The sequence below is a fragment of the Zingiber officinale genome, chromosome 2B (assembly GCF_018446385.1).
Source record: "Zingiber officinale cultivar Zhangliang chromosome 2B, Zo_v1.1, whole genome shotgun sequence".
In the NCBI taxonomy this organism is placed as follows: domain Eukaryota; kingdom Viridiplantae; phylum Streptophyta; class Magnoliopsida; order Zingiberales; family Zingiberaceae; genus Zingiber; species Zingiber officinale.
Genome location: NC_055989.1, coordinates 21078200 through 21098267, shown reverse-complemented (window position 1 = coordinate 21098267; position 20068 = coordinate 21078200). Strand labels below are relative to the sequence as shown.

Sequence of the window (20068 nt, the reverse complement as noted above, 5' to 3'; positions counted from 1 at the left end):
TGACTTTCTCTCTAACAAAGTGACATACTTTAATATGCTTTGTTCTCTTATGAAAAACTGGATTCGAGGCAATATGCATGGCGGCCTGATTGTCACATATAAGTGACATTTGTGTAACCTTCCCAAATCTGAGTTCTTGAAGCAACCGTTTAGTTATATAAGCTCTTGACTAGTTATGACCATAACTCGATACTCTGCCTCGGCACTGGATCTTGCCACAACATTTTGCTTTTTGCTTTTCCAAGAAACAAGGTTACCTCTGACAAATATACAAAACACAGAAGTGGATCTTCTATAAGTGGAAGATCCTATCCAATCTGCATCAGAGTACCCTATGACTCGAGTATGCCCTTTGTTTGTATACAAAAGACCCTTTTTTGGTGCGTCTCTGATATATCGAATAATGCAAGTTACAGCATCCCAATGTTCTTTGCATGGAGAGTTGAGAAATGATTACTACACTTATCGCAAATGAGATATCCGGACGAGTAACAGTAAGGTAGTTTAGTTTTCCTATTAATCGTCTGTTCCGTTCAGGATCTGGAAGAGGCTCCCCTTGATTTTGCAGGAGCTTGACATTAGGATCCATAGGGTTGTCGACTGCCTTTGATTTTAACATTCCTGTTTCTTCCAAAATATCCATTGCATACTTCTTTTGGGATATGACAATCCCCTGTTTAGATTGTGCTACTTCTATCTCCAAGAAATATTTGAGTTTACTGAGGTCCTTTGTCTGGAAATGTTTAAAAAGATATTGTTTCACCTGTGAAATCCCAAGATGATCACTACTGTGATGACAATATCAACAACATAAACCACTACGTAGATGCAACCAGTAGATGAGTGACGATAAAAGATAGAATGGTCAGCCTCACTCGAGTCATGTCAAACTGTTGAATTACAGTCCTAAATCTACCGAACCATGCTCTGGGTGATTGCTTGAGGCTATATAAAGATTTCCGCAGGCGACATGCAAGACCAGAAGACTCCCCCTTAGCAACAAAACACGGAGGTTGCTTTATGTAGACTTCTTCGAGTAGATCACCATGTAAGAATGTATTTTTGAGGTCCAACTGATAAAGAGGCCAATGGCGAATCGTAGCAATTGACAGGAATAGGCGTACAGAAGATATCTTGATAACAGGAAAAAAAGTATCCTCATAATCCAATCAGAAGATCTGAGTATAGCCTTCAGCGACGAGACGCGCCTTAAGTTTATCAACCATACCGTCTGGACCAACCTTCACCGTATACACCCAGGTGGTAGAGGAACGAGGTCCCAAGTCCCATTACTTTGTAAAGCACAAATTTCATCGAGCATAGCTTGTTTCCATCTTGGATGGGTAAAGACATCACCTGCAATCTTAGGAAGAGAAACAGACGACAAGGAAGAAAGACAAGAATAATAGGAAGGAGAAAGATGATGATAACTCCAAGAAACATAGTGAGGAGAAGGATTATGAGTTGAACGCATACCCTTTTAAAGTGCAATAGGAATATCAGAGTCAGGAGATGGGACCGGAGGAAACGGCGAAGGACTTGGCTCCAAAGATGTGTCCACGGTAGTGTCAGGGTCGGTCGACGGCAAAGCAGGATGAGGACGACGCTGATAAACCTACAAAGGAGGAGACGAGACTGGGGATGATAGAGGCGCCTTCGGAGGACAAAAGATAGTCACTGGTGCAGGTGGAGAGGGAGAAACCTCGGACTGGGAAGAGGTAGGCCCAAAAAATGAAACCGAATCAAAGAATTTGACATCTGCAGAGATGAAGTACCGACGAAGAGTAGGGGAATAACATTTGTACCTTTTTTGAGATCGTGGGTACCCAAGGAAAACACACTTATGAGACCGGGGATAGAGTTTATCAATGTTAGGATCACGATCATGAGCAAAACATATAGAACCAAAGACCCAAGGTGGTAAAGGATGAAGAGCATGATGAGGATAGAGGTTATGATGAGGTATTTTACATTGGAGAGTGAAGGAAGACATACGATTGATGAGATAACACAGTAAGTATGACATCACCCCAAAACCGATGAGGAACATGAGAATGGAGAAGAAGAGTCCGAGTGGTCTCAAGGAGATGATGATTCTTACGTTCTGCAACCCCATTCTATTAAGTGGTATGAGGGCAAGACGTGCGATGCAGTAAACCATGAGATGCCAATAAGGAACGAAACTGAGTAGAAAGATACTTGTGTGCATTATCATTTTGCAAAGTTCGAAGAGAAATACCAAACTGAGTTTTAATTTCATGAAAAAAAATTGAAAAATAGAAAATAATTCTGAACGTTCCTTCATCAAATACAACCATGAGATGCCAAGAAGGAACGAAACTGAGTAGAAAGATACTTGCGTGCATTATCATTTTGCAAAGTTCGAAGAGAAATACCAAACTGAGTTTTAATTTCATGAAAAAAAATTGAAAAATAGAAAATAATTCTGAACGTTCCTTCATCAAATACAACCATATACAACAGGAAAAATCGTCTATAAAAGTAACAAAATATCGTGATCCCAATGTAGAAGAAACGCGACTCGGACCCCAAACATCAGAATGAACGAAAGCAAAGGGGGACGTAGCTCGACTCATAGTGCGAGGAGAAAAAGAACTACGAACATGCTTACCTAACTAACACGACTCACAAGACAAAGACTCTAAGTGAGAAAGACTGGGATGTAATTATTTCAACTTATTAAGACCTGGATGTCCCAACTAAGCATGAATAAGAAGTGGAGATGCCGTCGTTGCCGAACCAACAAGAGAGGGTTGTTGAAGCCGATAAAGTGCACGAGACACATCCGAAGCCAATCATCCTCCCCATACTCCGGTCCTGTAAGGAAACATATGTTTTAGTAAAAGAAATAACACATTCAAGAGACCGAGTAAGTTGACTTATTGACAATAGATTAAAGGGAGCTCCGGGAACATAAAGAACATTATGAATAGAAAGAGACGGAGAAGGATGAACAATACCAATACCCTTGGACTCAGTTTGAGAACCATTGGCCATGGTGACAATTGGTAAATAACCAGAAGTAGTGAGAGAAGAAAATAGAGATTTATTACCAGTGATATGATCAGTGGCCCCAGAATCAAGAACCCAAGGACCTGAAGAGCGAGATATGCCAGCAAAGGAATTACCAGTGTGTGCAACAACAGTGGAATCAGAAGCCTGACGATCCTCAAACCATTTCAGAAAGTCATTATAGGAAGGTTGTGGGATCGGATCCGGTGGCGGCTGCGCAGCGGAAGCCGAAGAAGCGACAGAACTTTGAACGACCTGAGCAGTGCGAGGAGGTCGACCATGTAGATTTCAATACTTATCAATCGTGTGTCCTGGTTGGTGGAAGTGATCACACCAAGGACGTCCTTTGCCACCCTTACGAGGTGGAGGTCTATTGTTGTTTCGAGAGACCAAAGCCGACGAGTCACTAGGAATGGAAAGAGGCAACGTCAAGACTTTGGCAGAGACACGGAGGAGAGTCGCCTAGGTACTGTCTATGGTAGCTTCTGTGGGGCTGCTCAGGATTGATCACGAACATGAGAATAATCTGAGGGCAGACCATATAAAGTCAGAGGCATAAAAAACTTCTTCCGATTTTCAAGCTCTGCAATAGGAGTGACCACAGGTGGAAGTAGTTCATTGAAGTCACAAAGAAGGCTAAAGGCCGAACCCAGATAAGTTGACATTGAATCCTTAATTTGATGGGCACTGAGGATGGTCATGAGATCTTTACAAACTTGATAGAGAGGGTGTTTGTAAAGAGTTGTTGAGCCTGTGTCCAAACATCTTTACAGGTTTTGTGAGTGCGGAAGGCATCCCTAAGAGATGGATGGATGGTGGCTCGGATAATGCAACACAACTGGGCGTCAACCTTTCTCCACAGAGGACGATCGGCGACTTGGACATCCTCTTCGGTTTGAGAGAGATGTGTCTCATAACCCTGTCCAACAAACCAAAGCTCAATGTGAGAGGACCAAGAGGAGTAGTCCTGACCATCCAACTGCTCGGAGGAGAGTGATGCAGTGATGTGGTTGGTAAAGATCGAAATATCCGGCTTTGGAGTGCTGGAGGTAGCCATTGATCAGCTTGGTGAAAGAGGGCAGCAACCCGACTCTTCGGCAACGTCGCAACACCTCGGAGACAGGCACGGAGTTTCTCTCCGTCGCTGGACTGCAGGAGAATTAAGGGTTTGCTGCGACGACGTTGGAAAATTTAGGGTTTACTGCGGCGCAAAGATGTTGCGACGCAAGGATATTCCATGCAGAAGGAGCAGTGGTGGCTTGTGCTCACGATCGGGAAAGAGATGCTTCTGCTGGCGCGCAAGGAATGGAGGCGACGACTTGTGCTTGCGGGCGACGCGAGAGGGAGAAGTAGGCGACGCGGGAGTGAGAAGCAGCGGCTTGTGCTCGCAGGCGACGTGAGAGGGAGTGGCTTTCTCGAGGCCGAGGAGCAGATCCTGGTTGTGGAGGTCGGCGTCGACGTCAATGGCGACCACGGAGAAACTAAAGCAGGCGACACGAGAGGGAGAAGAGGGATCAGGAGAGATTTTCTCCCGTCAAGCGTGACTAATGGTGGTAGGAATTGGAGGCGGCGGCGGAAAAATTAAGGTTCGACTCAAATAACATGTTAAGAGAAAACCGTGTATTAGACAACACGAAGTTATTGACTTATATAGAGAAGGATATACAACATAATTACAATAATACCCCTAGTTATTATGTTTACAATATTCTAACAATATTCAATTATTATATTACCATATAATTTTAATTCCTTACAAGGAATCCGAATGAGCAAGATACAGACTTATAGTATAGTCTACCCAACAAGAAGGTCTCTCTCTAAATAGAATCGTACAATACATATTAATTAACTCTTCAATTGTAAAAGACAATGGCAATTACAAACCGGAGAAGAAGGAAGCCTGTGTTAAAAAAAAAGACCCTCCTAAACAAAACTTGTAATAGGCCTGCAAACAAAATATTAATTTTCAATAACATAAAAACAATGCCAATTACACACCGGAGAAGAAGGGAGTTAGTGTTAAAAAAAAAAAGACTCTTCCTCTGAAATAAAACTTGTAATAGGCCGCACGGAAAAATATTAATTTTCAATAACGTAAATAAATCTGTGTAATTCCTATATTATTAAACTTGTGATACAAATAACTTCTTAACAGGGATGTAACTACTATACTTTAATTTTTTCAATGTAAGCCTAAGCCACATCTTTATCTTATTTTTTCTACTAAAACTAATTCTTCTGCACATACTGACTATAGTAATGGTTTTCTATCTCATTTTGTTAAGTTCAACAATCCTTGCTATCTTCTTCTTGGCCTCTTATTCAGAATTCCCTTAAGAAATTGAGATAATATCTCTCTTCTTGCAATTCATCCATATTAATTTGTGTTTTTCCCATGCCCCTAAAACTTCTACTTTTTTTATATTTTTTGAAGCTTCCTTTCTAATACCTCAACTAATTGTTCTTTTTGTCATGTAATGTTCTCATAATCTTAAAATCTTTTGGGCTCACAGATTTCTCTGTTGCTCCCCTCCCTTTTTCAAAAGTATCAATAGGAGTATCCTTGTATTTTAGTGCCTTCTATCATGTCCTTTCTTAATCATCTTTCTAGTAGCAACGAGTTCAAGATGAGGAGGATATACTACATGATCGCTTGATTATGCCTTTTGTTTCTATAATTTTAAATAATTCTTTAACCCTTTTATTTAGTTGTATGTTATTTATTGTTAGCTCCTTGATTTGGTTCTAATGAACAATGTAGTTGTGATATTCGCTATTAAGGTATCTTGCTTCTATAGCATGTAATTATGATGTCTTTAATGGATGTAGAGTATTATTGAGGTTATGAAGGTTCTCAAGCAATGCAATTTGAACAGGGGAAGAGATTAGATAAACACTAACTTATCAAAATAGGAACAATTATTTAGAAACTAAAATTGACAGAAAGTTAGTTGACAACATTAATATTTACCTCTTCTAGTGATATTTGGTCCAACAAGTCTCCCACCTCACTAATATGTGAAAGAGTAGTCCACTTATTTATTCACGTGCTTTAATATTATATGGTCTCTCGATTGGAATATGCTTCAAAACCATGGTTGTTTCATATATAAAGTATTACATACTAATGTCCTTATAAGAAATTAAATAAACTAGCAAATAGAAATTTATAGCCAAAGAGTCCAACAAATCTCTTTAGATAAGGAAGTGACAGTCAAATACTCCGGTCCTGTAAGGAAACAGACGTGTTAGTAAAAGAAATGACACAATCAAGAGATCAAGTAAGTTGACTTATCGATAATAAATTAAAGGGAGCTCCGGGAACATAAAGAACATTATGAATTGAAAGAGATGAAGAAGGATGAACAATACCAATACCCTAGGATTGAGTTTGGGAACCATTGGCCATGGTGACCATTGGTAAATTACCAGAAGTAGTGAGAGAGGAAAAAAGGGATTTATTACCAGTGATATGATTGGTGGCCCCAGAATCAAGAACCCAAGGACCCGAAGAACGAGATATGCCAGCAAAGGAAGTACCAGCGTCTGCAATGGTAGCAGTGGAACCCGAAGCTTGTCGATCCTCAAACCATTTCAGAAAGTCAGTATAAGAAGGTGTTGAAGTCGAATCAGGTGTTAACTGTGAAGTGGAAGGAGCAACAGAACTCTGAACAATCTGAGCAGCACGAGGAGGACGACCATGTAGACTCCAACATTTATCAATCGTGTGTCCCAGTCGGTGGCAATGATCACACCAAGGACGTCCTTTGACACCCTTGCGAGGTGGAGGTCCTTTGTGTCGAGAGACTAAAGCTGACGAGTCGACAGGAACAGAAGAAGGCATCGTCAAGACTTTGGCCGGGACACGGAGAAGAGTCGTCCAGGTATTTTCCATTGTAGCTTTTGTGGGGCTGCCCAGGATCTGGTCACGGACATGAGAATAATCTCTGGGCAGACCATATAAAGCCAAAGACAAAAAAAATTTCTTTCGATTTTCAAGCTCTTCAATAGGATCGGCCGTAGGTGGGAGCAGTTCATTGAAGTCACAAAGAAGGCTAGAAACTGAACCCAGATAAGTTGACATTGAATCCTTAATCTGATTGACGCTGAGGATGATCATGAGATCTTCACAAACTTGATAGAGTCGCCGAGAGGTGTTTGTAAAGAGTTGTTGAGCTTGTGTCCAAACAGCTTTGCAGGTTTTGTGAGTACGGAAGACATTCCTAAGAGATGGATGGATGGTGGCTCGGATAATACAACATAACTGAGCGTCGACCTTTTTCCACAGAGGACGATCGATGTCTTGAACATCTTCTTCAGTTTGAGTGAGATGCGTCTCATAACCCTATCCAACAAGCCAAAGCTTAATGTGAGATGCCCAAGAGATATAATATTTACCATCCAACTGCTCGGAAGAGAGAGGTGTAGTGATATGGTTGGTAAAGATTGAGGTATCTGGTTTTGGGACACCAGATGTAGCCATGAATAGAACTGTGAACCCGGCTGTTGGAATATACGAAGTGAGCCTGCTTATGCTGGAAGAGAGGGGCTGTTGGTGACGCAGAGGAAATCAGCGCGGCGTCGGCGAAGAGGGCAGCTGGAGTTGGATTGCAGCTGGTGTGCCGACACTTGGGAAGCAGGAGGTGCTTCTTCTGGTTACTGGGTACAGCGCAAAGAAGCGGAAGGAGATACAGATGGCGCACTCGAGGTGAAGAGATCGAGATCGCAGCGGCGGCGGCAGTGACGCGGAGGAAGACCACATCGCTGGCTAAGGGATCCTCAGCGACTCGGCCACCAGAGGTATTCAGAACAGCCGTACCTGAGAAGAGGGCGTGGTTAGCAGCGCAGGTGCACCCGAGGGCCGGGTCGATGTTCTCCTCGTCCTCCTCAACGCGGCTAACTCCACCGACGAGGGCAGCAACAGAGGCGGAGGGAGAGTGAGGCCGTACCGGCTCCGTCAAAGAAGAGATTCTCTTGGAGGTGGGTGCGGCGCGAACTCCGTGCGGTAAGAAGGCGTGGTCGGCGCGAGAAGAAGGCGTCGGGAGGTATTGGCCGTACCGGCTAAGCACGAGAAAACAGGAAAACTAGGGCACAGGAATTCGGCGTGGGGAAGAGAAAAAGAAATTAGGGTTTTGGCTCTGATACCATGTTCAAAGCAAAACCTAAAATCTCCTGTTATTGGAACCCCAGGAGTTAGGCCTTTATATAGAAAAGAAGATATACACCAAAAGACACAAATACCCTTTTACTTATTCTAACAAGCCCATATAAATATTATAAGTATTATTTGTTATTAGAAATTTGGAAGGCTATTACATAGACCGTATTTCCCTAGGTAGAAGTAAAAATAACTTGGGTCCATGTTTTTGAATAAACACATTGTAATAACATGTGACCAAGGAAATCCTAAAATTTGGAGGATGCTATAGTTTGTGCCTTTATTTCTGATAAGCTATATGAAAAATCGCATATAATTTAATTTCCTGTTTCCTTATCTCAATCTTCTTCATGGTAAAAGGTGTTAATAAAATCGTTGTGCAACTTTCTTCCTAGTGTTAAGTATTAGTCATATAATTGTGAGTCCTTAAGTATCCTTATTCAACATTAATACCTTCGATCATAGTAGCGAAAAGGTGGAATCCGCCACCCAAGCCTACACGGTCGGCCTCACGACTATCTATGAGGAGATAAATCGAGAAGCTGCGGGGGAAGGTTGTTCGTCCGACTTTGCCGAGAATTGACCCCTGTCCATTGTAGCAAGTTTTGGCCCGCAGTACGCAACTCAACCTTGCCTCGGGGGCTTATAATACCTTCTATCATAGAAGTGTGCATTTGTTGATTTCATAGTATATGTATTTTGTAACTATCTATGAGCATTTGCGTGTGTCTCAAATATTGTCGGCATAACTCGATCATATTTTATAACTGTGTTTGTTGTACTGTAGCCTAAAACAACTCTAATATAGGCTATCACGAGTATTTGTAACTATGTTATAGGACAAATGATAACAACAAAAAGCTTGATGAGCAGTAGGGTAAACTTGACTCATTGTATATATTATTCCATGATATTTGTTAGTAGAACATCGGGATACTTGTCACTTAGGTGAGTTGTATAAATTCCAATTAGTTTATGAAGATATGCTAGAAAGTTCTTCCACAAGTGCCAAAACACCAAAAACAATGTTGAAATTGATTATTACCATTTCTTTTCAATGCAACATATGTATTTGGATCTCTATATCTTAACTCACATAAAAGTCTAGGAAGGTCAAAGTAATATTTATCGTAATCACTAACCACCTTTTTATAGCTTTCTAACATGCATTATATATCTTCCGGTATGGTATATACAATGCAAAATGTGATTGCATCTGTCTTTGAATCATCCTTGTCTATAATTATATGATAACACAAACTGCCCTTCAACTTGAAAAGTTATAAAGGAAGAAGTGCATGCAGCATGATCGATTATTTTTAGGGTTTAGAGCAGTGCCACATTGGTGAGCCTCTATATATTTTATAACAGTGAACTCAATATCTCCCCTTGTAATTATTCTCCATGTACAATTTTCATACTTAAATTACCTTAAGTCTAATCTTCCAAGTCCCTTGGTTTGTATTCAAATTGGCCACTTAACAAGTCCAGCCTTAAAATCTTCTCGCATTACAAAAACCTAAAACAATAATAAATATATACTCATGTTTGTAATGTTGACAACCTATTTACAAAAAGTATATAAAATACATTACTTGACCAACATAGAATTCAGTAAACTCATTGCCTTTGCACTAGCACAAGTTTAGAGTTAAAGGAAACTACTCTTCTAGGTAGTTGTATTCGTTTCTGTTGATACATTCGTCCAATGATTAGTGCATATCATTTGCTAAGAATTTTCCTCGGAAACGTTCTTTTCAATTTTTGCTTCAAATCTATTTTCATTAATTTTTTGTTGAGTTTAAGTATCCTTAGTAATATAGCCTAGATCATCCTAATCGGAGTTTGTTGATTCAAATCGAATCTATAATTACTAGTCTCTCTGTTCACAACAATAGTAGAGCTGTGAACATCAGTAGAGCTAGATGTAAATATCATATTAGTAGTACCCATATTTATATTAACATAAGATTAGCGGACAAGTCGTTCCTCTACTTGTTGGGCATGGTGAGACTTAGAAGGAGTGTGCAAGGAACGTAGTGGTTATGGTTTGAGTCGGTTGAAATGTGTCTAGTGCTAATAGCTTGTTTCGACTAAAAGTTATTGATGATCGTACAATGTCCAGAATTAGTAATATTGGGCATGGGGAAACTCCAAGGAATCTATTGGTGGTGTATTAGAGTTGGTATGATGTGCCAAAAGTTTTGAAGGCTATGTGAATTTCAAAAGCTTACAAGATGAAATCCATGCTTTGGAAATTAGGTTAGAGGACATGGTCAGATTTAGGAGGCTACAAATAACAGTGGTCATAGTTTGAGTTGCTTCTGAAGTGTCTAGGGCCATCATCAAGTTTCAATCAAAAGTCACTAATGGTCGTATAATGTCCTGAATCAAGAATTTTAGGCATGGAGAGACTCAGGAAGCTTTAAAAAAATCCATTATGATGTGCCAAGGCCCATTGGTGAGTTTGTGCAAAAAGTTCTCAAGGTTGTGCAGATTTTAGAAACTCATAGGATGCTATCCAGGTTTTGAAAATTACGTTTGAGATCACGATCAGACTTACGAGGTTGCAAAGAACATGGTGATCATAGTTTAAGTCAGTTTTGAGGTGTCTAAGCCATTAGCGTGTTTAGATCAATAAGTCACTAATAATCGTACAGTGCCCCGAGTTAGTAATATTGTCGATGGGGAGACTTAGGAGGCTCCAAGGAATACATTAGTGGTGTCTCATAGTGGGTATAATGTGCCTAGGCTCTTAGTGAGTTTGTGTCAAAAGTTCATAAGGATGTGTAGATTTAAAAGATTCACATGATGGAATCCATGCTTTGAAAATTAGGTTTAAGATCATGGTCAGATTCAGGAGGGTGCAAGGAACATAGTGGTCATAGATAGACTCTGGAGGCTTCAAAAAATCCATTGTTGGTGTCCTAGAGTGGGTATGACGTGTCTAGGCCGCTTAGTGAATTTGTGCCAAAAGTTTTCAAGATTGCAGATTTCAAAAACTCACAAGATGTAATCCAGATTTTGAAAATTAGATTTGGGGGGACTCAGGAGGCTGCAAGGATTGGATTAGTTTTGATTTGAGTCGGTTCTGCGGTGGCTAGGGCCATCAGTTAGTTTTGGTGAAAACTTACTAATGGGTCATACACTGTCCAGAATCAGAAATGTTAGGTGGTGTCTTAGAGTGGATATGATGAGCCGAGACTTGCCAATAGTTCTCAAGGTTGTGTAGATTTTAGAAACCTACAAAATGCAATTCAAATTTTGGAAATTAGGTTTAAGGGCTAGTCAGACACAGGAGGCTACAAGGTTTATGGTCTTGGTTTGTATCGGTTCTGAGGCGTCTATACTCATTAGCAAGTTTCAACAAAAATTGACTAATGGTCGTAGAGTGTCCAAAATACAAAATGTTGGGCATGGTGTGACTCAGGAGGATGCAAGGAATGCAATGGTCATAGTTTGACTCAGTTTTGAGGTGTAGCTTCGGCTAAAAGTCTGATGGTCGTATAATATCCAAAATCAGGAATTTTGGTTATGGGGAGACTCATGAGGCTCCGAGGAATCTATTGGTGGCATCTTTGAGTGAGTATGATAGTCTGGGCCCCTTAGAGTGCATCAAAAGTTCTTAAGGCTGTGTAGATTTCAGAAATTCATAGGATGCAAGGACAGGATTGGTTTTAGTTTGAGTCAATTTTGAGGTGGCTAGGGCTATCAATTAGTTCTGGTGAAAATTTAATAATGATTGTATAGTGTTCAAAATCGAATTGTTGGACATGATTAGACTCGGTATGCTCCAAGGAATCTATTAATGGTGACTTAGAATGCTCCAAGGAATCTATTAATGGTGACTTAGACTGAGTATGATGAGCCTAGACCCCTCATTGGACTTGTGCGAAAAGTTCTCAAGTTTGTGCATATTTCAAAAACTCACAAGATGAAATCCAGGCTTTGAAATTATGTTCAAGGGTATAGTCAGACTCAGGGAGGCTGCAAGGTATGCACTAGTCATAATTTGTGTCGATTTTGAGGTGGCTAGGGTTATTAGTAAGTTTTGGCCAAATTCACAGATGGTCGTATAGTGTTTAGAATCATGAAACTCAAGAGGCTCTAAGGAATTCTTTGATGGTATCTTAGCGTGGGTATGATGTACTTAGGCTACTCAAGATTATTAAGACCCGAAAGTTTATGGGAATAAGATTTTAGATGTCGCCGAAGCTATAGAAGATTTCCTTCGATGAATATTTTAGCTATCAAAATAGGATTTAGGGCGATAAATTAGTAATAATGAATTTTTTTAAGATGTGTAAATTTTCCCTTGTTGATAGTTCAATGCTCGGATGTTCATAGTGGTTTAGACGAGCACGTGCTTTATGCGTGGAATGCATCAGGGGTATTATGGGAACATGATGTGTGAATTGGTATATATATATATATGAAAGTATGGTGTGTTTGTGTAACAAAGTTGGGTGTGTGATTTTGTAAAATGCCATAATAAAATCTAAATAATGAAATCAAACTCTTATCCGCTAACCAAGGAGGTGATAACAAGATGCACGATTATGAGGATCAACTTGGATCTCCAATCTGGATATCCAATAGCTATAGTTTAAACTTTATAGGAATCATTATCAACACAAACAAATAAAGGAAATTAAGAGAATCTTAAAGATAAATATAACGGGTTGCTCTTCGATCTGAAGAAAGCCAAAAGATTGTCACCAAAATCTGGAGATGATATTAGGAAGGGAGACCAAAGGTGCCCATGTGGAAAGACCACTGTCAAAAATAGATGGTACCAAGAGTGACAGAAGAGGTTGAGAGAGAGGGGAAGCTAAGGGGTGTCGTCTATGATTGTTTAGGCTTGGCCCTGAATGACATTGCCACACATGGATAGTAGGCGGGAGGGGTAGAGAGAAGTGGGAAAGGGAGTGAGAAGGAACAGGGTAGAAGGGAGCATGTTGTTGGAGGAGAGGGGGGGATGTTTGAAACTCACTAACGATGTTTAGGTAGGGCCATGCATACAAAGGCAAAGAGGGTGGTGGTGTCGTGGGGAGGAAGGGGAATTGAAAGAGGGAGGGGAGAGGAGAATTTGTGGTAATAGGAGGGTATAAATACTTCTATCCTCTCAAAACTCCACTAACTCACCTAAACACAACCAAACAATACTGTCCCACGTGTGAAGATAGTTTAACTCTAAATTAGCTAAAATGAGTACAAATTGACCTCGATTTAAATCCACTTTGTGTAATTAGTGTGACTACTCAATGATCTTTACACAAACTTATACCAACTTCAACTTGACCTCGAAATCCCTAAATATTAGTTTGGTTTAATAAGATTTATCATCTAGTTCTTTGAATGATCCTGTGACAGTGCAAGCATAACTGTTAAGGGTTTTGAAGGTATGTGCCAATAATTCTAGATTCATGACCCTTGATGCCCACCCTAATCCTTTGAGTGCCTTACTCTTGTGAGGAAGAGGGGGTTCTAATTTATGTGTGCATCACCCACCTGTTGAGAATTTAATACAAGTTGATCTAGTTTGACCTTCAGTATATAAGATGTTAGGCCAATTTAAGATCTTAAAATTTGATACTTTGTTCTGGGGTTTGCGGCAGCTTTGTGAAAAAAATTGAAAATGTTCAAAAACATGTTAGATGATTTTTGACTGTCCCCTAAATTTCAGCTCAATACTAATTGTGACAGATTTCATTATTATGCTTTGATTCTTGAACTAGTGTGGCATAAACAAATATGCAAATGCTTTGGTAAAAGCTTGAGCATAGCAAGCTTTTTAATACACAAGCTTGAATAAAATATTTAGAGATTGCTAGGCCAAGTTCTTGTATTTTTCTAAAAACAAGCTTTAGCCCAGTCTAGCTTGTTATGCCTTGTATATTTGTCCAATGTTCATATTATTATTTTTCAAATTGCAGCTTATAGAGAAAGAAGCAATTGAGTTGAAGCATAAATTTGGAAGCCCAAGGCGTTCATTGATTGAAGATTCAAGGAGTAGTCAACTTGATGAAATAAATAATATTCCTAAGAGATGCAAGAAAGTAGGTAATCAAGTGACAAAAGGCGAAATCACTCGCCCCTAGCGCCCCCGCCGCACCCGACCCAAGGAAGAAAGTAGGTAATCAAGTTTATAGCTTTGCTGGTGCAAGAAATTAGCTAATCAAGTGGTTAAGTGTAACTTTAATAGCTTAGTGCAAGAAAGTTACTGTGCTAAATAGTTAATACCTTGTTTGGGTAATGTTGGTTTTCTTTTTCTGTGCTTTTCGACATAATTAGTGTGTATTTCTTTGGTCTCAAAATTTTCTGTGTTCTTTTATTTTCTTGATATGGCTTTGCTCTTGCTTTTGTTATCAAAACACTGTTATTCTAACCCGGTTGGAACATGGTGGAAAGATCCAATCTGCATCTTTGATCTCTGCGTCAGCAGATGCTGTTGTCAGTGATGATCGAGTCGGAAGCAAACAATTTCATATTCAGCTTGACCCATCCTGCAGCACAACTGTGCTCTGCTAGCTGAAACAACCATTTTGTATTTAGGACACCCTGTTGTTTGTTCACCTTTCTGACCTGACCAACTGAATGTATTCCGCTCAATTTTCCCTACTACCTGCGGTACCAGATGCATGTAGTATGTTCCCATTGTGGTTCAGTTGCTGTTGCCCATTGTTATTACTCAAGGTTTTTTTTTTTTTTAAAAAAAAAATTAAGACAGCTCTGTTCTGTTGACAGCATTAACATAGTGTACACCTGCTTGACTGTAATAATGGCTGCTGGTGGAAGTCTTCTCGTCTTGTATTAGTCTTTAAGATGCCGGTCATTGTGTTCTTTCTGGCCTCGAGACATTGCCATTTTAGCAGATGTGTCAAAGGCATACTCAGGTTAAGAAGGTTAGCACAAAATGATGATACAATGGCACTTAAGTTTTTTTATTCTCTGAAGACACACGTCCGTCAGAAATTAATCCTTTATCCCATTAGAATAAGTCTATCACCTTTTAAAAGGTGAAATTGCTCGCCCTCAGTGTCCCTGCCGCACCCGACCCAAGGTCATTACGAGGGAGGTAAATCACAGCATCCTGAGTTAACGTGTGGCAGGTGGGGTGAGTTGCACAGGGACCGGAGATTTACATTCCGACTACCCTGAGTTTCGACCCCGTGACTTCATGTGGCAAGCATCCCATCACATATCAACTCGGATGACCTGTGCAGATTATGATGTATATGAAACTTGTCAATATGAGAATGCATATCAGATTGTGACCCAACATCATTCTCTTTCAAGATGCCAGTCATGTTTTTTTCTTTCCTCTTTCAGTTGCAAGTGTCCTGTCTGACCTTGTTTTGAATAGTTTGATGTGCCATGTTCTCTAAATTTAAGAGTTCGAGACAACGATTAAAGAGAAAATAAAAAAAGTTTATTTCCAATATGAATGAGAATAGAGGCTTAAAAAATTGTTTTGGATCAAAGTTTATGCACCATCGAGGCCTAGCGCAAAATTGTTTTGGATCAAAGTTTATGCACCATCGAGGCCTAGCGCAAATGGTAGATGCATGATATTTTTAATATAATAGCAAGGGATTATTCTTAGAAACTAACAACTATATATATGTGGTGGTCGGAAGTTAGTAGGGGCGCCAGACTTCTCTTCGGTGGACTTGCGGGTTGTCTTCTCACGGTGATATTGTTTATCTATTCAACTACGTGGAAGTTACGCTTGGTGGCGGAGGTCCTTCTTTGAAGGACGACCTCCCTTAGGCAGCTCCTTGGCCGAAGTTGAAGGGGATGATTAGCTGTTATCAGATTCTTTGGGACAAATCCTTTACCGGGTACAAGTTTCATCTCATCGTTTTGGTAAACTTGCTCCTCTTCCCTGTTTCTGCGTGTTTTCCTCGGTTTCCTTTCCTCCTCTTTCCTGGCTCCCGAAGGCAGTCACCGCTCATTGCAACACACGTCATTGATGCTTTTTCGGCGAACTGCATCATCAGTTGACACATTGCACGAACGGAAACTCCTTGAAGAATTAATCCGCATTAAAGGTCATTAATTGAAAAAGATATTGGTTTGAATTGGAGTGTCATATTTTTGGGAAGGCTTGTCCGGCAAATTTGAATTGGTGATGACCTCTTTCAAATTGGGAGTGACATTGTGTGGCTGGCTTCTTCTCATTGATTCAATTACGTGGCACTTATACATAATGCGAAAAAAAGGAAAGGTGCACCACTAAAAGACTGGGCGTCTCCATTTTTTTTGCACTGGGTGTTTGCTCTACGCACCATCAGGGTATTGCATTGGGTGTCCTTATTTCGTGCATCATCAAAGTATTGGTGCCTCCGTTTTTTTTTGCACTTGGTGTCTTTGTTTTCCGAACCATCAAAGTACTGGGTGTCTTCATTTTTTTACATTGGGTGCCTCTGTTTTTGGAATTATCAAGACATTCCGCTCTTCGCACCATCAAGGTACTAGGCGCCTTTGTGTTCTTCCGCATGAGGCCAATGCGCCTCCACAGCAAGCTCAGCTGCGTGAAAAGGCAGCTTCACCACTGGAGGGAGGAATGACCCCGTCGGAGATGCAACAGCTGGCGGATGTGGAGGATGTAACAAAAAAGACCCCAGCCGATGGATGTGGAGGATGCACCAAAAATACTCTGTCAGAGATGCAACAGCCGACGGATGTGGAGATGCAACAGCGGCGGAGAACATGGCTGCTAGAGTCGGAAACATTCAAACACCAAAAAAGACTTCGGCTGGCCTTTTCAAGGACAATAGGAAGAAAAAGAATACTATGAATTTGAATCAATACAATACGAGGCTATGGGTGAGAGGATATCCTTTTGACTTCGATGATATTGACACCATGGAGGACACCTAGGATTTTTGTCTAGTTGATTGTTTTTGGGACGACATCTAGGTAGAAATGGAGTTGTGGCTATAGAGTTTTGGCTATAGCTGAGAGATGGAGGTTTCCTTACATGTTCTTTATTCACAAGAGTTGGTGGATCGTCTACCGTTTTGATATGCATGAGGATATGGATAGCATGTTGTAGGGAGGGTCATACTTTATTTTTGGAATACCTAGGTTCTTGAAGATCATGTCGAGGTATTTTTTGTTCAATGAAGATGGGAGGATCCTTCCAGCGTAGATTCACATTCATGGATTGCCTCCAGATTGTTAGTCACAAAAAGTCTTAAGCGTGATTGGCTTGGAGGTTGGGATGCCGTTGTACACTGATAGCTTGACACAAACAAGGGAGATGTTGGAGTATGCTAGACTCTTGGTAGAAGTTTTGGTTATTGGAGATCGGGTTCATGAGGTTCCGATTCAATTGCCAATCTATGAAATGGTGCCTGATTTTTGTGATGGTTGTCGAAGAATTGGACACAACAAGGAGAACTGTCATAAGCGAACAACTCCGGCAGAATCCCAAGGACACCGAGCTGATCAAGAGGCACCGAGGGGTCCAAATGTGAACCATCATCAATGACCAATGTCCTAATCAGTCTGTGGTCGAAGGAGATCAAGGTATCGGAGGAGGCCAACTCATCAAGGGCCGAATGGTACGGATCCGGAGGTGTTGAACGACTTGGAAATTGTGGCTATGCATGATCCGATTTCGGTTGTAGTAGAAAGACTTCTGGGTCATGTTGGAGATATGAGGAGAGCGGCGGATGTCCACCCATAGCAAGTACCTCAAAATGAAGCACTGGATAATGATGGGTTGTCCACCATTCCAGAGGTCTCAATTAGTCCAAGCTCTTGTTCCTCCTCGACTGAGCGAAGCAATATGACAGCAAGTGAGACAATTTATACCACATCTGAGGCGTCAACATAATCCTTACCATCAGCCACATCTCCGAGTGTAAGTGGGATTGTAGGTGGTGATACACTGGCACCAAGAAGTGGGTGACAACTTTCGGCGTGAGCTGCCTGTCATGATGAACAATGAAGGTAACCACTTGGAATTGTAGGATCGGAAAGAAGGCTAGAGGGGGGGGGGATGAATAGCGATCGTCGAAAAATTTAAATTAAAACAAAGTTACGTTGTGGAAAACGGAAGAAACAAACAACGTTAACATAAGTTGATTTTACTTGGCTTGGAGCCTTCGACGACTCTTACTCCAAGGTCTGCACTCGTTGAGTATTTTCGTTGGGAAATCCACTAATAGTTCTCAATATGTGTTACAAGATAAGTATAGGAACACAAAATAAGGTTACCGACAACAAGGAAAATATGAAAATTTGAGTCGCCGATTGTCGAAGGAGCTTCACAGTGTTGCAGGACGTTTTTCGGAGCACCAAGCAGGAAAGAACGTTGCAATTGTTGTTCTGAAGCTTTGGGTCGAAAGCCTTTAAATAGGTCCATTCTAGACGCTTGGAACCCCTCTTGGCACCTGGACCACATGGCTCGGCCAATCAACACGCTCCACATCATCTTATGGATGATTTTTCGATTTTGGCCACTCGGATCTCCTGGGTGCTCTCGACACCCGTTGGGCGAGCCTACTTTGGGCACTCGGAGTCAGACTCCTTCCGGGTGCCCAGACCCTTTTCTTCTGCATCTTCCACTTGCAAGAAAAGGTTAGTCCAGGTAATCGAAAAATATATTTTACCCTGCAAAATAAAGTTAGCATAACATGATAAAATGTGAGTATTAATTAGATCCTGTTTTCACGAGACCAAAATCTAATCAAGATCTCAACTTAGGTTTTCCAAATGAACTAAAGTTGGATCGACACCTACATTTCCCTCAATAGGGAACTCATCCTCATTGGATCTCACCTTTAGTTGCTTACCTTCACTTACCACTTGTATCACTTGCGTCTGACCCATTAGGTCTTACCGTTAGTTGTCAGGTTCGAGTACCAACTGAACTTCGGCCAGTTGTCAAGTCCCGCAGACCCAATCAGACTTCTCGCCAGAAATCGGGCCTCGCGGACCTATCTGGACTTCGTACCAGTTGTCATGCTCATAAACCTAGCTGGATTTCTTCCTGGTGTCAGGTCTCTCAGAACAGTCAACTCCTGCACACTTGGTAGAAAAAGTTAGACAAACATCACATCTAACTTTAACCTATTTGTCATACATCAAAATTAGATTATTAGTGCAACCTACACCAACAATCTTCCCATTTTTGATATAATGAAAATCCGGGTTAAAGTTAGAAAAAAAATAATAAAACAATAACGTATGGAAAAAATGGGTTGATTTGATTTTTTCTAACCTAACCTACTATCCTCTCCTTTTGGCATACATCAAACAGGATAAATGTATAGGGCATAAATAACCTAACAACCGTAGCTCTTCAAGCAAGTTTAAATAAGTTTTAATCAACTACTTAAGAAAAATTGCAAGTAAATGTTCCAGATTTATTTAAGGGAGGAGTAAATATTTTCAAGAATTACAAGTAAATTTTTAAAAGTAATAACTTTTCAAGAATATTTTAAAGTTCTTTTTCAAATTAGTTTTCAAAGATTTAAATTTGTCTAAGTAGGACTTTTTAAAGAACTTGGACAAAAAAGTTAAGAAACAATTTAAGAAAAAAATTCTCTAAGTATGATTTTCAAAAGAAAGTTTAAAGAGAAATTTCTCAATAATATTTTTAAGGAAAGTTTAAAGCAAACTTCTAAGGAGTTATTTTTAAGAGCATTTTTTGAATTAAAGCTTTGCAAAAACTTCTTTAACTTTGAAAAAATTTTAAAATAACTTTGGTAAAACAATATTAAACAAAATTTTCTAAGTAACAATTTCAAGGTGATTTTAAAAAACTTTTCTAAAAGTAATTTCAAAGTAATTGCAAAGAAAATTTTCTAATAAAGATTTTTAAGGTAAAAGATAATAAAGAAATTCTTAAAATGAATT

General features: G+C 40.2%; 1 protein-coding gene across 1 annotated transcript in view; it reads left to right on the top strand.

Moving 5' to 3' along the window:
* The window catches only part of LOC122045474 (DNA gyrase subunit A, chloroplastic/mitochondrial-like), an 83517-nt gene extending 68980 nt beyond the window's left edge, over positions 1–14537 (top strand). The window contains exon 18 of the mRNA XM_042605705.1: positions 14131–14537. Within this exon, the coding sequence (XP_042461639.1) occupies positions 14131–14295 (165 nt within the window). The 3' untranslated portion in view covers positions 14296–14537. The remainder of the gene's footprint in view (positions 1–14130) is intronic.
* Positions 14538–20068: the final 5531 nt, after the last annotated feature.